Source organism: Tiliqua scincoides, chromosome 2, assembly GCF_035046505.1.
Source record: "Tiliqua scincoides isolate rTilSci1 chromosome 2, rTilSci1.hap2, whole genome shotgun sequence".
NCBI classification, from domain to species: Eukaryota; Metazoa; Chordata; class Lepidosauria; order Squamata; family Scincidae; genus Tiliqua; species Tiliqua scincoides.
The window spans coordinates 158,375,918-158,389,115 of NC_089822.1; the positions used below are offsets into that span (position 1 = coordinate 158,375,918).

Consider the following 13,198-nt stretch of genomic DNA (forward strand, 5'->3'; position numbering starts at 1 on the left):
AAACGTTTGGATGCCCCTGTGCTATACCAAAACTAGCTTCAGTCATCATACCAGCTTCCTTATTGAATGTTGTCAACACTGTATGCTGGCTATTTAGTGATGATTTTGATACAGTTAACTTGTTTTTCCATAATTCAGATTTACATGGATAATCAGATGAATTTTTTTTGGTGATTTGTTTATACTGGTGTTCAGGTTATTGGTTTTGTAATAACAGTGCAATCCAAAGTTCAAGTTGGCCAGTGCAGCCCCCCTGTGCTGACACAGGAGTGTCACAAATGTCCTTTACAGTAAGTTCACAGCTATTTGAGAGCCAGCTAGGCCAGTGCAAGGATGGGTACTGGCATACCGGAGCCGGATCCTGTCCCAGATGGGGTAAGTTTGCACTGGCCTAGTCAGGCCGGCACAGGAGGTGCAAGAGGGCCTAATGGAGGTGGGGAGGGACATTTCTGGGCAGAGAGAGGGCGGTCCGGAGGGCGGATCAAGCCCAGGAGAGGGTGCAGGATTGGCCACAGCAATGCAGGTTGTATCCTAATCCCCACTCCCAGGCCCTGCAGCCTTACATGGGCTGCTCAGATTTGTACCAGCGATTTCTCTGACGCAAATCCAAGTAACTCCATAGCAGTGGCTTGGGTGTTAACCAGGGTAAGGGAAAAAAATATCCTCTTACCCTGAGTTGCCTTCCTGTCACCTCCTAACCTGTGCTGGATACTATGACATACTCTATCAAGACACAAAGGTTTACCTCCTTTAACAGTGGAAGTAAAATCTTCTTCTCACTCCGTCTTAAATTTTCTGTTTTCATCTTCATACTTTTGCTTCTTACAATTTGATGATGCCATCTTCCTTCATAATATTTTCACAGACACTTCTAAAACAAACTTAAGTGCTTTGTAACGGTAAAAGATTAAGAAGAGCTGTAAATGAACTTGCAGAAATATTCTGCAATTGGTTATGATTTATGAAAGCTAGACACATCGCTCTCTGCACTATCTTCCCCCAACAGAAGAGGCTTGAACAGGATGGCAGTGGGTTTCAAATATGTACTGTTTTGCCTTAAACACTGTGATTCTGCTTCTCAAGGAGAGATTCTAGGAGACAGGTGCATTGTTTTCTATAAGGCTTTGTGTGCATTGGCTGGGCTGCTGGTTGAGGTTCAAGGTAGAAGCTGTGTTGGGGTTTTTTGCACCCCTCTTTCCGCGAGCTGCAAAATAAAGTCAGAGAGCTGCATGCAGCTTATGAGCTGCATTTTGGCCACCCCTGGTCTACAGGTTGGTTCAAGCATAATCTGGAGTCAGTTTATTTACTATAATTTTTTTGATCATCTGAACTAGAACCTTCAACTAACCATGATTTTGGGCAAACAAACCAGGGTTAAACCCCAACCTATACTCATGGTTTGAAGTTAATTAAACACAATTTGCTTTAACTGTGGTTCTGCATAATATCTGAACTGAAAATCCTATCTTTTTTCAGTGGCTCCACCTTCAGTGCTGGATGTCAGTGTAGATTAGCTGTGAAACAGAAGTACTCTACTGAAAGCTGCTCCTGCTTGCCATACTCACAGAGCAGTGCCAACTCTCTTTGTCTGCCTAGCAACAACTTTGCTCAAACATCTTCCCCCTAACTGAAATGCAAAGGAAGGCAGCTTTGATGCCAAGCTGTCCACCTCACCAAAAAATGCAAATACGCACAAGAGAATCAAATGCATGCCAGCCAAAGTCTTGTTCACCAATTTCAAAATATGCAGAAATGATAAAAGGTTACAACTTATAAAGCTATATAAGAACTCCAGAAAATGCTCCTTTAAACATTAACAGAGTACTTTTAACATATTCTTTGTGATGACCAGACAGGAAACTGTTAATTCTTATCAGATGGGGAGAAGAGTAGAATAATTCTTTGTATTTCTCACTTAGTTATCCCAAGGGCAAGTGCAAGAATGTCCAATGCAGCACGAAACAGCCTTATGACATTTCCTTTATTCTCCCAACCAATGGCAAAAGTGTACCTAACGAGGTAATGCTGTGCCAGTGTCGAGGAATAAAAGAAGAGCTTGGGATTTCATCTGGGAACTTTATAAGGGGTTAGGCAGTGGAGTGCAGCCAAAACAAATAAGGATGAGATGGAACAAGTCACAGTTAAGAAACTGTAACTGTGACACAACTGAAATGTTCCTTTATGTACAAAGCAGGCTTCATTTCCAAAAGTGCAGCTCAAATTTCACAGCCTATTGAAACCAACGTTTCAGAATATGTATTACAGGAGAACCTTCTTCACATTAGAATAGACATATCATTCTCATGTCTGGTCATCATTAGTGGCTAAAAATAATTCCAAAGAGACAGAGCTCTGATTTCCAGCACTTAAAAAAAAATCTATTAGATGTGCTCCGCTCAATGCTGGCTGAACTCTTTAGTCATGAAAACAGTATTTTCACATCAGAAGATCTCCTTCAGCAGAAGCTCTTATCTCCCATTCACACCTTTTTCTTGCCCTGTTGAGTCACTGGGAAGGTTGTGAATGGAATTTTAAACAGCTCTTTCCATTTACTGCAAAAGAAGCAACTGCCCAAAATATCCTGGAAACTGCTTTTGTATGGAATTTCCGGGTTATATAAGACTTGCATTATTATTCTGTGAATAAAACAGAGATCTATTGCACAGGTGTCAAACTCATTTCATACAGCAGGGTTGAATAGCATTCATGGCACCTGCTGAGAGCCAGAAGTGATGTCAATAAGCAGGTACTTAACGACATTATTAAGCAGGTGATGACCACGAATAAGTATTTTTTTCTATTTTAGGAACTCTAGCCACAAATGACAAGAGAAGAAATGCAAATCTTGATTATATTTTCAAGGTATGGGTAGGTTCACTTTTCACATAGGCAGCCCTTCTTCTGCCAAGGCAAAACTCTGCTCAGCAGAAGCGGCACTGCTGAAAGAGTGGTCCACATGATAATTGGGCTGTCCCAATGCCTCTGCAGCAACTCCCTCTTCCCACTCTTGGCCTTCTCCTTCCCCTATAGCAGGGCTCTCCAGACTCCAGCCCATGGGCTGGATCCGAAACCTTCCAAAGCCCTCCCCCGCATGAATGGCACTTACTGTTCCATGGAAGAGCCTTCACAAAGTGCCTCCATGCACCCCCATTCCTTGCCATGTCCAGTTACTTCTGGCTTCCAATGCCACTTTCTGGCTTCTAAAGCAGACTTTGTGCCTGGATTCCAGGCAGAAATGAATGGAATGGCAAGGAACGGGATACACTGAGGCATTTTTCAAAGGCTCCCCTGTGGAAAGGTAAGTGCCATCCATGCTGGGGAAGCCTTTGTTGGTGTGCAGCGGTCTCCACTTTGGAGACAGCCGCCCTACAGAGTTCCTTGACTTCTTCTGTCTCTCCCTTATATTTATCTTCCAAACATAAACTCATGTTTTCAAATGAAAGTTCAGACTGATAATAATTAGTGGCACACATATGTAGAGATGTGAACTCTAACCTTACCTATCACCTGGTTTAAATTCCCGGGAAACCTTTGTTTTCTTCTTCTTATGCTTCCTCTTAAGATTTTTGATGGAGAGTGGGATACTCTTCTTACGTCCTGTGCCACTGCCACTTTGAGAAGAGGCTGTGGAGCTGGCAGAAGAGGTCACAGAACTGGTGTCATCCGTGTCATCTGCTGCTTCATCATCAGCATCCTGTTCTACTGACTGCAGTTTATAGTCTGAGGAGCCATCATCCCGCTTCAGTACAAATGGTAGTTGCAAGTGCAGCCCAGCTGCTTCACAGGCGATTCCTTTCCTCACTTCATCAAAGTGCTCTTCCTTTGCCTCCTGTAAACTTACAGCACCATTGGCAGAGTCCTCTAGTTCACATTTTGAGCCAGCTTGAAGATCTTCAGATTGCTGGTCACCTGAGGCAGCAGATTCTCCTTCAGGGAGGCCAAGGGTACCCTGAGAATCAGGGGAACATGACATGATCTTCACTATCTGCTTCTTTAATAACCTCCTCACCTAAAAGGAACAAACATTGGTCAGTCAACAGATGCTGATCAGGATGACTGTATGCGCATGTAGGGGCGTTTAGTCTATCAGTCATCAGTGCTAATTACTCTTTCAGGTTTAACATTTGGTTGAAGAAGGGATTTCCAGACACACCAGAAACTAATGTTTCAGTGTGTAATTCAAACTCAAGAAATAATTTTCCTTGAGAATTCTGGCCTACATAGCAATACTTTTTCCTCCCTTGGAGAAATCTTTCTTGCATGCTTAGAGAATAAATGATCACCATATTTAGAAATGATATGAAATATTGCTTTACGTCAGACAGGTTTAGTCATCACCTGTAGCACCTATTATAGACAGCTTGAGGCATCTAGCTTGTTCCCTTTTTTACTGGAATGGCACGTATTTTATTTCTTCTACTCTGTGTTTTTACCTTCATCTTCTGTTATCATTCTTGTGCATGTTTGTACCATCTCTGTATCACCTACACCAGGGGTGCTCACACTTTTTTGGCTGGAGAGCTACTTTGAAACCCAGCAAGGCCTGGAGATCTACCAGAGTTTTTTTACAATGTTCGCGCCATCATAACATATAACATTTAAGTGTACAATGTATGTTGGTGTACCTTGCATAACCGCATGAGCCAATATTGCACAACACAACATAATTAACTATAAACATTTTTATTGTTTATAAATAAACAATATTTTATTGTTTTATAACAATATATTTTATTTATTTTGCAATAACAATACATTTTATTTATTTTAAACCTGTAATTACTTGTAATTACTTTGTAATGCCTGAGCTTGCCCCAAACCCCCCAGGGCACACCTGAGGACCATTAGTGGCACACTAGGGTGGTCTAGCCAAGCCATCCTTCTTACTCAGGCTCAAGTGGCTGGGGGGGATAGATGAATGAGGGCCAGGGGAATGGATCTTGAGTGGATGGGACAAGTGGGGGGGGCACTGTACAGGGGGGGCACAAGTGGGGGGCAGAGTGAGTGGGGCAAGAAGGCAAGAGGGGAACAGGGACTTTCCCAAGCCAGGACCCCCCCCAATTGAACTTTCCTCCCCAGTGTCTGATTTGGGAGCCCACCACCACCATCTTCCTCATCCTCACCCCGGTCCAACTTTGTGCCCAAAGTTTGCCACGCGTGCCCACCTCTCTCTGGGTCTCGGCTCCCCCCCAAGGCCGGCAGCGCCTCCTGGCCGCCGCCCGAGCAGTGCCGTGCGCCCCCCGGCTCAGCGGCGCATGGATCGCCGGCCTCAGTGACCCAAGCGCGCAGCTCACAATCACCTCCTGTGACAGCCCCACGGGGGGTGGGCGGCGGGGGGAGCCCCTCCCCTCGGGTCCGCTCCTTCCTCCTCCTCCTCCTCTTCCTCGGGCACGCCGCTGCCGGGCTGTGCTCCCTCCTCCCCGGCTGTCCTCGGCTCTGCAGACTCCCGCGGCTTCCTCCCTCCTCCGGCATCACCTTCTGCGATGCCCCCCAAGGAAACCCTGCAGCCAGCATGGGGCGGAGGAGGGCGGCGGGGGGAGCCCCTCCCCTCGGGTCCGCTCCTTCCTCCTCCTCCCCAAGGAAGCCCCGCAGCCAGCATGGGGCGGAGGAGGGAGCCTGCCAGGCGCCTGGAGCTGCCCTGCCAGCCTCGGCCCCGATCCTCCGCCCTGCGGCCAGCGCGCCTGAGCAGGGGGCAGAGTTCGGGGGGGGGGAGCCTGGCTGGGTGACTGCGGCTTGCCAGCCCTGTGTGTGTGTGTGTCAGTCAGTGCCTACAGACAGGGCTCCGTGATCGACTAATTTTGCCTCGAGATCGACCGGTCAATCCCGAACAACGTATTGAGCACCCCTGACCTACACATAGAATTTCAGAAGGGATGGGGAAGAAGTCGGGATGATTTCAACAACTATATGCCTGACATGCCATGACAGGTTAGGGTTGGGAAGGGAGAGCTATAACTGCTGCTTATGTAGGGTAAAGACAGCTCTGATGAACTAGGAGCAGGACTGCTTTGTCATAACCACTCAACTTGTGTTGTGAGAAGAGGAGGGAAATGAAAGAGAAGCAGAAGACAAACACAGGTGATGTCGACCTGCTCCTGTCCACTGAGCTCTGCAAATATAGAGTACCACATGGTTTAAAGCCTGATTTGTGGTGCTGGCCCACATCTTTCACCATTCTACCAGGAGAGAAGATCCTCTTTTAAAATTTAGAACCTGTGACTGTAAGAAAGCATCAACAAAACACACTGCACAGAGATCCCAATTGCCTAAGTTGCTGAGTGTGCTGTATTTCAGCACCCCGGCTTTTTAATTAGCTTCTAGAGATAAAATTCAAGGCACTGTTTTTCACCTATAAAACCTTAAATAATTTGATCCATATACTTTAAAAGCCAATTCTTCCATGTTCCATCATGATCTTTTGATTACACAATCCATGCACACACTTATAGGGCACTTTGCACTCAAGAGCCAGTTGGCCTAATGTTGAAAACCTTATTGGAATATACCATGGATTCCTATATACAATTTGCTTTCTTGTGTTTATAATTTAAAGATCTCCTAGCTTTGCTGAGATGGAAATAAAACAGATTAGAAATAATAAAAAAAACATGAAATTTGAAATATTTGACAATGAGTAGAAAAGTAGGAAAGATATGGATTTCCCACTCAAATACTGGAATATTCTTTGGATACTGTCTGCATGCTTTTCACCATTCACAGTCATGGAGGCTAGATATAATAATGCCATTTTGAGCTCTCGTAACAGACCAAAGTTTAATGATGCTCAAGCACACAAAATGGCAATGCTGCTGCACTGTGAAAACTATGCGAGTTCAATAGACACAGACTGATTAGCTTTGGCACAACTGCATAGACACATCCATACTTTGTGGCTCTTTCGTAAGGTTGCAATGAATGTGTATCATGTTGCATTTTATAAGACAAAGGGCTGGTTTCCACATTTTGAATGACTAACACAGGGAGCAAGCACTCCTGATAAGTAATTTCAAGACCTAGAATTTCTAGGGTGGTTGCTCTTTCTGATGTAGTCTGGCAGAACCATCTGACCAAGAAGAAAGGCCCACAAAATACTGTAATGTAATTTCAGATATCTTAGAGCAGTGTTTCTCAAACTATGGGTCATGGAACGCCACCTGGAACCACCAACACTGCTGTGTTGCTGAGCTTTTGCATTTTTTAAAATGAGAAAACCTGTCCTCGGGAGCGTGGTCTCTCTGATAAGTGTGTTTTTGTCAATGAGAACACGATATGACTCAGCCTGGGTGGGCCGAAGACTGAGCAGAGCGCTGAGTCACTTCCAGTTCGCACTGCAACTTCCAGTGGCCTTCAGAGATGTTCTGAAGCAAGAGGCAGCTGCGAATCAGAAGTAACTTCTGATCAAGTCCAGGACATTCTCTGAGGCTCTCCAGCTGTGGGCCTGGCATCTGCAAAAGGACCCACCATCATTAATGCCTGCACTGGCACTGCATCCTTCCCAAAAATTAATGCCTGCACTGGCACTGCATCCTTTCCAAAAATGCTGTGTTTGGGGTCAGAGCACTATGGGGAAATTTAAACTGCACTTCCAGTCACATTGACACAAAGTAGTGCCATTGCTACTTGTTATGAAAGTCAAGTTACTAAAGTTATGAGGTGAGCCTCTCCTGTGGGAGAGCCTGTTGGTTTACTCAGCAATGGGGGCAGCAGCAGTGATGGCAGAGGGTACTGATTCTATCAGTGCGGCCACAGCTGAAGGTGTCACTATAGTTTCCCCACAATGCCTGGCCTCTGATGTAGAATTGCTCTGGAGCAATGATGAACTGGGATCTGAGCTCTTGTAAGGGAAATTACAATGATATATCCAGCTTTCCTTTTTAAAAATATGTTCCCTACCCCCAACTCTTTAGGGTTCTATCTTTTCTTTCCAAAACCTCCACAGAGACCTGAACTACATGTAATGTTCACTACCGAATGCTGTGGTGTAGCAGCCTTGAAGGCTAGTTTCTTGGATCACAGCTATGCTGCCAAAATATGGGGTATGTAACCCTTTAGCTCCATGCTGCTTTCCCACCAAAAGTCATGCCATTAAAGCCACTACTTAACCTTTTAAGTTGGTTGTTTCAAGTGTTTTAGTCACTTTGACCTCATCCAGCTGGTAAAACGAGGTAAAAGTAAAACTTAACTACAGCTGTTAACTACAAGGCAAACATCATGTTTGCAAAAAAGAAAAGGACTGCCTATTTAAGGTAAATGGTAGCATGGAGGAACTAAAGCACCAAGGAAACCTCAAGAATCCTCGGTTTAAAAATTCTTCACATTGTGGTCTTGCTTCTAAACAACAGTCTGTGTGGGTGAGAAAAAGCACAGGAATTACTAACAGCCCTAAGTGCTGCCTGCCAATTTATCTTGGTCCTTCTTCCTGTTTTTTCAGACAGCTCGCAGAGAAATGCAGTTTCTCTGAAAACAGTTGGAGCAGAGAAGTGTGCTCATCGCTTCTCCAAAGAATCTCCTAAGTGCCCAACTTTTATTACTGTACCAATCCAACTTTGTGTTTAGGGTTCAGGTTCATGACAACCAAGAGATTTTTGATGCAGGTTCAATTCTGAGTCATTGAAAGGGAAAACACTTTTCTGAATATGTTTCTGGGTTCCCAAAACAGGAAGTAAATGAAGGACTGGGGCCTTCAACTAAATTATATAAAAAGGCCAGCTAATCACAATCTAATACATTACAACTTGGACAAAGTGCAACCTGAAGTGTTGCTATATAGAACAGGTGGGATAGACATGGAGGACATAATGAGGTTTCTCAACCTCATGTTTCTTCACAGCGTTATTCCAGAGGCTGGGGATGGGTGGTAGGGGAAGAAGTTACATATACGTATGGGTGAATCAGCAAGTAGAGAGGATTCTTTCCCTGCTGTCAATTCCCCCTTGTAAATGCATATCCCAACCAGTTTTAGCAGGTTCCCACCTCTACCCCAACCAGGCTTCAAAATTAGAAGTTAGCCCAGTTGAGAGCAATGGGAGTACAGCAAGAATTAAACTGCTTCTGCTCCAAGTGCTTCTCTCCCCCCCCCCCCCCAATGACTGTATTCCAATTGATGGGAGAAAACACAGGGTTTGGAATATGTGCTAAAGAGGTAATGTAGATACTCGCCTGTAAGCCAATCTCACAGATAAGTCAAGGGCAGGTCTTGAGCAAAAACTCACACACACAGAATTTTCTATGGCCCTTGGATAAGTCAAGGGGGATTAAACTTGGGTGCCTGACTATAATTTTGTCTGATTTTATGCAAGGCCAGACCTGAAAAATAACCTACCCGTAATTGATACCAGAGAATTGTACAGTCTCTAATTAAAAATATAGTTTCATTAACTTATTAAATTCTGGCCTTCACAATCCTTTTAGAAATGCTATCAGAGTAAGTGCACTGAAAACAACATACCAGTAGAACAATTAATCAAATCCTTCTTTAAGGAGTGGTGTGTTAAACCAGAGGCTCCACGTATAACATACAACTTAGAGCATATAACTGGGAGTGTGCAATTCAATTCACAGATAAGCAACAAGGACTGAGCTTGAGCAAACTCAGCTATACATAGTTGTAACTCGATTTACTCAGAAGTAGACCCATTGCTTTCCATAGGTGTTATTCTCAAGTAATTGTGCACTGAATTGTAGCTTTGGACTCTGTTTCAGATGGAAATGAGGATTGCATCCTGGTCTTTTAAAAACCAGACCTCTCAAGACATTTGCAAAATTAAGAATTAGCAAAATGTTTACAAAATGGTAAAAAATGTAATAAAAGTTGCAAAAATGGTACAAAATGTTTGCAAAACACTGCAAAATAGTGCAGAAGTGTTGGGTGTGATCCTGCCAAAGAGAATAAGGTTTGCTTGATTTAAACGGAAGTCTTGAACCCTGGTTTACATTTTTCTCAGGAGGAAGGAGTGAAAGGGTTAACTCTGGCTGCAGCTCACAGAGAGGAATTCTCTGGTTGCCCTGGAAACTAGTAGCCCTTAATTATCTGTCTTATCTCTTCTCTCCTCTGGGCTTCTCATGCCTGCCTGAGTAGCCCTGACTTGAGTGACCCGAAAAGATTTATTTATTTATTTAATTTATTTATTTATTACATTTTAATGCAGCCCTTCCTCCAAAGAGCTCAGGGTGGTGTACATGGCTGCTCCCTTTTTTCCTCACAACAACCCTGTGAGGTAGGTGAGGCTGAGAGAAAGTTACTGGCCCAAGGTCACCCAGGGTGCTTCATGGCTAAGGGGGAATTTGAACCTGGATCTTCCAGGTCTGAGTCTACCTCCCAAACCACTACACCACCCTGGCTTACACTTGATTTATTGGCAGAAATTTCTGGTTACTGGCTGCAAATTTTCCAGTGCCAGTGCAGCCATGCCAATGGGGCATGCACTTCATCCTGTGGCGGGTGGACAGTCACAGAGGCCTTCTCAAGGTATGGGAACATTTGTTCCCTATCTTGGGGTTGCATTATGGTTGTGCCGGTATTGGAAAGTTGAATAGGATTGGGCCCTTAGCCCCCTATTTTCCAGGTCCTGGCTAATACAGTAACCACTCCTACAGGAAAAGTAAAAAGTTGCTCTTGGCTACAACACTGTCATAGGAGCAAGGCCTGCTAATTCTCCTGAATCCTGGCCTCTATCAGGCATACTAGTGCATAGGTAGGAGGGAGAATTCTCACTAAACAGACTGTATAGAGTTGCTTCGCACATGCATCCTGCCCCCTCAAACTCGCTGCAATTCACAGACCCTTCCTCCCACCACATTGATGGACAATGCTGCTGCTACTACTACTAAAGAAATAGCTACACTACTGCAATTTGTCCAAGTACAGTTAGATAAAAGGTCAAATCTTTTCTGGAAGAATAATGGAAATTAAAATGAATGTGTTACCTAAAATAAAGTCTTCTGAAGTATCTGGGCTTATGCAGAAAATATTGATAAATAGCAAAATCTGATATTCTGTTTTACATAGGGGAAAAAATATTTAGAATGCTAAAAATCAGATGATAGTCATGGTGTATCCAATATCAGCCCACAGACCATCTTAATTTGATCCTAGAAGGACATATGCTTAAGGTGAATGTTTTCTTCATATATAGAACAAGTGTTCAATACAGTACCTTTTCAGGCTTTACGTTGGATACGAAACAAAGACAGGCCATCTGCAATATTAAACACCATAATTTTGGTATTATTGATGAAGGCATGGGATATTTACAGAGGTAATTTATGCCTAGAGAAATTATTGGTTTTGGTAGCAGTTTATTCATATTTTAAACCCAAATGGATAACTGGAATATTTAAGTTGCATTTCTCAAAGCAGCAGTTTGATTTTCTAGGAAAAAAATTAAGTAGCTGCAAAATTTGTGACCTGGTGAGCCCAACACAGAAAAACTGTACTGTGACCCACCAGATGCTTAAAGGTGGTCTCCCTGTTTTCTGATCCAGCCAAATACACAAGATTTACCAAGATCCTAGTGAACCCTTAAATGCAACCGGTAGACAGCATTGAGCTTGTTGACTCACAAATCTTGGAAATTAAAAGGATGGCTAATCAACTGATTAAGAATATTTGTAGGTTAGACACAGACTATTAGCAGTCAGATATACACCACCAAGAAGACACAATATTGGAAAAACTGTCTATCAAAACACTCAGGAGTAGAAATGTATAGGCTATTACAGGTGGACCCCCATATCAGTGGATCGGCCCCCCATAAACACTGTTAAGAGCCGTACCAGGATTTCTTGTTTTATAATCATTCAAGCTTATAGTGATGCACACGCAGCCTGCTGGCAGCCTGAATGCTTACAAAACTACATCGAATGCAGGAAGTTAACTGCTTCTTGTTAGGGTCGATCTAGTTTTTTCAAGCATTCAGGCTGTGTGTCACTTTAAGCACAAATGCTTATAGCAAACCTGTAAAAGGAAGAATATTTTCACCCTGGTAAGGCTCTAAGCAACATTAATGGGCACAAGAGGAGTGCAGGGTTCCCTCATATCCATGGTTCCTGTATCTGGGGGCAGTCCCTGGAATGGATCCCCTGTGTATACATGGGCCCACCTATACTGTAATTGGAAGATGTTGATGTTGTCCTATATAATTAAATAGTAACATTCTTAAGAAATAATCTCCCAGATAAGCTAAGGAATCCATACAGATGTAATATAAATTTATATTCTTTTGTTAACAGAAAAATTCAGTGTAAGATCAGCTGCCAGAATATATGCTTAACAATGGAGACCAAAACCCTATCAAGAATGGCTAACTGAAATGATAGTTTTAGCTTTTAAATGTCATTGTGTTCACGTGTGATGAGGACAACAACATTTTTGTTGGAAAATGGAATTCATTTGCTGCAATGCCAAATACAAGTAGAGCTTAAAAAGTACAAAACCACTTTAAAGAAGGAAGATAGTTGTAGTGTATTAAGGATTATGCAATCCTTTCTCTAAGACCAATTTAACTGTATGGTTTCCTTTCACTATTTCGTTTCTACAAAGTAACACACAGAAAGAAAACAGTCTAAAACAAATAAACACATTTACTTGGTCTAAGATAAATGTAGACACAGCTAAGTCATTTGTCAAATTTAGCAATATATGTCTTTCTCTAAGCTTAGACACACGCATTCTTCTTTCCCATATTATGTTTTGAGACATTTGAATCATTTCCAAGGAGAACTCCCATGTAGGCAATATGCAATGTGGAAAGTAGCCCTAAGAAGTAGAGAAAATCATCTCATACTCTAAATTGTATGACAGAAGCCTAAGTTATGGATGGCTGCGCTGGTGCTTCCACACAGAAGCAGTATGCCCTTTGTGCTGCTTTCATGCAGGCACAATAGCGCTGGGCTGGCAGAACCTGGCAGTTTCAAAGTACATTTGTTTCGACTTCCATACAGACCTCTAGAACAGAACCAGTATGTATGTATGTAGGGAACGCAGCATACTTGAAGTTGCTGAAAGAATTTAGGCAGCTGTCTGCAGTATGAATTCCCAACTAACCTCCATCTTGGATTTAGGATTATTAAGAGGCGAAGCACTGTGGATTTCAAGGGATATTTAATATGAAGGAGTGCCCAAGAGCACTGGAATATCTCAAAACAGACAGAAGATTCATATGGCCATACTCATCATGGGGCAACTTGGCTGTAACAG

At 43.2% G+C, this 13,198-nt stretch overlaps 1 protein-coding gene across 3 annotated transcripts in view; it reads right to left on the minus strand.

Annotated features, from left to right (window-relative positions):
• Positions 1-13,198, minus strand: part of UBE2O (ubiquitin conjugating enzyme E2 O) — a 96,786-nt gene that overhangs the window by 23,202 nt on the left and 60,386 nt on the right. For all 3 annotated transcript variants that reach the window (XM_066614505.1, XM_066614504.1, XM_066614507.1), the window contains one exon: positions 3,501-4,009. In XM_066614505.1, the coding sequence (XP_066470602.1) occupies positions 3,501-4,009 (509 nt within the window). The remainder of the gene's footprint in view (positions 1-3,500; positions 4,010-13,198) is intronic.